At 46.9% G+C, this 4,308-nt stretch overlaps 1 protein-coding gene across 1 annotated transcript in view; it reads right to left on the bottom strand.

The window, feature by feature from the left end:
• Positions 1-3,911, bottom strand: part of LOC103205242 (serine protease 40-like) — an 85,049-nt gene extending 81,138 nt beyond the window's left edge. The window contains exons 1-3 of the mRNA XM_007950518.1: positions 3,880-3,911; positions 3,429-3,617; positions 904-1,178 (exon numbers count right to left, since the gene is read on the bottom strand). Of these exons, the coding sequence (XP_007948709.1) occupies positions 904-1,178; positions 3,429-3,617; positions 3,880-3,911 (496 nt within the window). The remainder of the gene's footprint in view (positions 1-903; positions 1,179-3,428; positions 3,618-3,879) is intronic.
• Between the last annotated feature and the right edge of the window lie 397 nt (positions 3,912-4,308).

Raw genomic sequence — 4,308 nt, 5'->3', positions numbered from 1 at the left:
AGTGATACTGCCTCAGAAACCCAAGGAGGGGTCGCTATGAGTCAGGTCCGACTCGACGGCACATAACAACAACAACAACAATATGTAGGTTGAACAGATGATATTTCCACCAATATATATGTGCCATATATATATATATATAAAATTGAACTGACATGAGGCATGTTAATATAACTTTGTATCCACAACCAAGCACCTTGAATGGAGTGAGTTGCTGGGCCTGCTGGCTCAGGTACATGGTTGCAGGGGACATCAAGCTCAATCGGCACAACACAGTATGTAAAAATCAATTTTATACATCTTAGTTTGGTGAGTAGTGACTGAGGTCTTAAAAGATTGTGAGTGGCCATCTAAGATGCAACTATTGATCTATCCTCATCTAGAATAAAGAAGGGTGAAGAAAATCAAAGATGCATGGAAACAATTCAACCCAGAGACTTGTGGACTATGGGAATCTCAGCCAACAAGATCCTAAGACCAGAGCTAGATAGTGCCCAGCTACCAATGCCAACCAGACTGGAACACAGACTCTGCCTTAACGTTAGTGGAAGCTCAAGATATATTGGCGAAGTCCTGGAATAGACCAGACACAAGCAGGACTGAATCAAATTATATTAGACCCACAGCTGTTCAGAACAATAGACTTAGGCCTAGTTCAGAGTCACAGAATCCATATGCCAGATTCCAAAAGTTAGAGCTGCTCCAACTTTTTGAACCATGGAGTGAAGGAACCTCTAATGTTTAGAATAACATGCCATCAGGTTGAGGAGGGCCCCACAATAGTCATCTTATTGGATGAGAATGAGACACAGAATCAGAGCCCAGCTGGCACCTTCCTCTGAGCTTCATCTCCCTCTTCCCTTCACCTCTCCTTTATTACCCACCCTTCTGTGTCCCCCTCACCATCTTCACTAAGCATTCCCCAGCCAGTGATCCAGCAGGACCCATGAGTGGGGAATTGTGTGTCAGGCATCGGGAGGCAAGCAGGAACAATGTGGGAAGTGAAGTTCACAGGTAGGTGCAGTTGCAACATGACAATATCACTCCCCATAGGGTGAAATTTCTCAAAGTCAGGATGGATGATGATGCGGTTCACTGTCAGTTGCAGGCTGTGCTGAGTAGGCTGTTGTAACTGGTTATATCCCAGAAGCACCTGGTAGTCCGCTGGCATGTGAGACCTGTTGATGAAAGCATCCTCTGAGTGCTGGACCAGCAAGCACCCTGCTCTTTAATTGCCCATCCCTCCTGGCAAGCACACAGAACTCTCTTGCCTTCCTAATATAGCCCTTTCCTTAATGTGGGTTTCATTGCTGTCCCAGCCTCAGGAACTTTGTCCTTAAAAAGTTTCTGGTGACTTCCCCAACACACCACAGAATCAAAGGAATAAAGAGTCTTAGTGCTGGAAAGGACACTGAGAGGGGGGTATCAAATCACAATTCTTCATTTTAGAAATGATAAGAATCAGCTCAGTGTCAGTTCTCACCATAACCCTCTGAAAACTTTCAAATAGCTCATCTCCCACTCAGTGCAATCCATCCCCAGCTACATTCCCACCAGATCCTTCCCAATCCTTACACACCATTATCTTCAAATGGAGGGGTGCGTGGAATTAAACTTTTTTCGGTTTTCAAAGCAGAAGTGACTGACACTTTCCAACCTTCATGATCTGCTTGTGCTGTTCCCCTGCCTAGACTGTATATATCCAGATCATTTCTTCCAAGGCCCTTCCAAGCAAACCCATCCTTGACAGGAGCCATGGAGCCTCTGCTGACTCCTTCAGACTATGTGCTCTCACACGCTGGCCTCTCCATCCTCTACCACCTTCCTGATAGGATGAGAAGCTTGATGTGGGCTTTGCATTTCTGCAACTCTCAGTGTGGGCCTCAAATGGGGCCTGGCACCCAGCTTGTGCCAAAGCTCTGATTTACTGACTCAGGGTGTATAATGCATGCAGGGGACCTAAATAGTTGTCCAGTCTCCAGATTATCTGTGTCACATCTTCTGGGACAAAGGCCATGTGCTTCTGCCCTTGATCTGACTTGGGAGGATGGTAGTAACTACAGCTCCTCTTCAGCATATAGTTCTACAGTTATGGAAAGACATACAGAGTTCCAGGAAGCCTCAAAAAGGAAGGCTGTGTCAGAGTGTATGAGGAGTTCAGGATCAGGACCCAGGTGAGTCCCTGGTAGAGATGCCCCAATGGCTGGCAGAGAGCTCTGCCTTGGAGGGGATAAAAGGCCAGACCCTGCCTTTGAGAAATTTCACTACATGGAGCGTGACATTGATTGTCATGTTGTAACTGCACCTGCACATGAAATTCACAGCCTTTAAATGAAAAATATGGTACCAATACTGCCCAGGGAGGTGAGGCCTTGGGGATGTCATTCTGACTTAAAACTGTGCCAAGCATATAGCCAGAGACACTCCACACTCATTGCCATTTACATGAGAGGAAACTGAGGCCTGTCAAGGTCTTGTAGAACTGTTTAGAGCTGGGCAAGACACAGAAATCAAATTCTACCTTGAATTGGAGTAAGACTTAGAGTCCTAAAGTTTGGGTAAGATAAAGAGTGGACTGGAGGCTATTACTCTGGAACTAAAATCCATTTTCCAGTATTCACTGATAATCACAACTAGACTTAATAAATTTCCATTTTGCTATTTAAAAATAATGTCCACGTAACTAACTGAAACAATAAAATGATCTTGGTAGATATTGGCAAAGTGTATGTGTGTGTGAGGTGGGGAGCAGTGGACATCCTCAGAGTAGGAGATGAGGATATATGATCTCTGTCCTGGGCTGCAGATGCTTAAGAGATTGGTCACCTTGTGGGTCTGGCCTAGACAAAGAATCATAGATTTTAAGATGGTAGAAAGAAGCTGAGGCCCCACGAAATAAAATGATTTCTGCAAAGTGACACAGCATATCAGTGGCAGTGCCAAACCAGACCATTGGGCCACCAGCCCACAAAGCAGAAAATGCAGGTCCTGGTACATGCACTCACCCATTCACCTCTGTGATTATTCTTTCACACATTTAAGTAACACATAAAGACTGAATCCTCAACACCCATCAGGATGAGGCACAGAGAGTATACCTGCAGGCATAAAAGGGAAGAGAGACATAGAGCCAAGCCTGATAGGCTATTGTGCTGAGTATACTGAGGCTCTTCCATAGAAGGGGCCTGTCTAACTCATCCTGGCGGGATCTTAACCGGAGAAAAGGGATTCAAATGGTGAATATGAATGGCATTCCAGACAGAGAAGACTGCTTGATTAAGGGAAAAGCAGCAGCATACCTGGACAATTAGTGGTAGCAAACTGTCCCCAATTAGGCTTGACCCACTGTATCCCATTTCCACCCTTCCACCCTCTCCCTCCTTCCCCTAGCCCACCCCAGAGGTGGGGCCCTATGGGGGAAGACGCACTTGAGGAAGCAGTGAGCAGCTGAGGCCACCCAGTAGCGTTCCATGAGGACAGCCCCACAGATATGCTTGCCAAGGTAAAACAGGCTGGCTTGCCATGGCCATCGTTCACCCACCACACTCTGGCCACCAAAGATCTTTCCAGCTACTGTGGGCTTCCCACACACTGTGGAGACAACATGTATGGGACATCTATGTTAAGGACACCAGCCCACCATGCCCCAGAATGTTAGCAACAACAGGATCCAAGCGGAATAGACAAAGCCAAGTAACATGGCCTAGATCCCAAAGGGCTGCTAGGCTTATGCCTGTTAAGGCATTTCCTAGGAGTAAAATCAACTCTGAGGGAAGAGCCTGTGGGTCGGGAGGGTAAAGGTGCTGCAGGTGGCACACTACCCAGAAGTGGGCTGGTCAAGGGGCAGATGGGCTGGGAGTTGGGCACTGTGCCACATACTTCTCCAACTGTACTGCTCTCAACTGGTACATCTCTGCTGAAGATACAGAAACTGAGGGTTTACAGAGGGACTGTTATTTGTTCAGGGTCACTGAAGCTAAAGTGCTTGTGCCTCTTCCCCTCAGTCCCATCTCCTTGGAAGACTGAGGCACAATGAGATTAGCAAAAGGAGCTAGAGCATGAAATAGATTTCTGACAACTCCCCTGTCTGAAGCAGTAGATCCCCATTCTTAAAATGAAGTGGGTTTGAGACTGAAGGAGGCTTGAGGGCCAGCAAGAAGGAACAGGAAAGGAAGATAGGGTGTCTTGGCCCCCTTGGGCCTCAGCACTCCTAGATCTTCAGGAGCCCAATCAATAAGGCTGAGTCCTCCCAGCCTTCCACATCCAGAGACAACAGAGCCCTACCCACCTTGGCTGATGTCCTGGACA

This window comes from Orycteropus afer, unplaced genomic scaffold (assembly GCF_000298275.1).
Source record: "Orycteropus afer afer isolate SDZICR_OR568_19922 unplaced genomic scaffold, OryAfe1.0 scaffold00274, whole genome shotgun sequence".
Classification (NCBI taxonomy): Eukaryota; Metazoa; Chordata; class Mammalia; order Tubulidentata; family Orycteropodidae; genus Orycteropus; species Orycteropus afer.
This window is presented reverse-complemented; position numbering and strand designations above follow the sequence as displayed.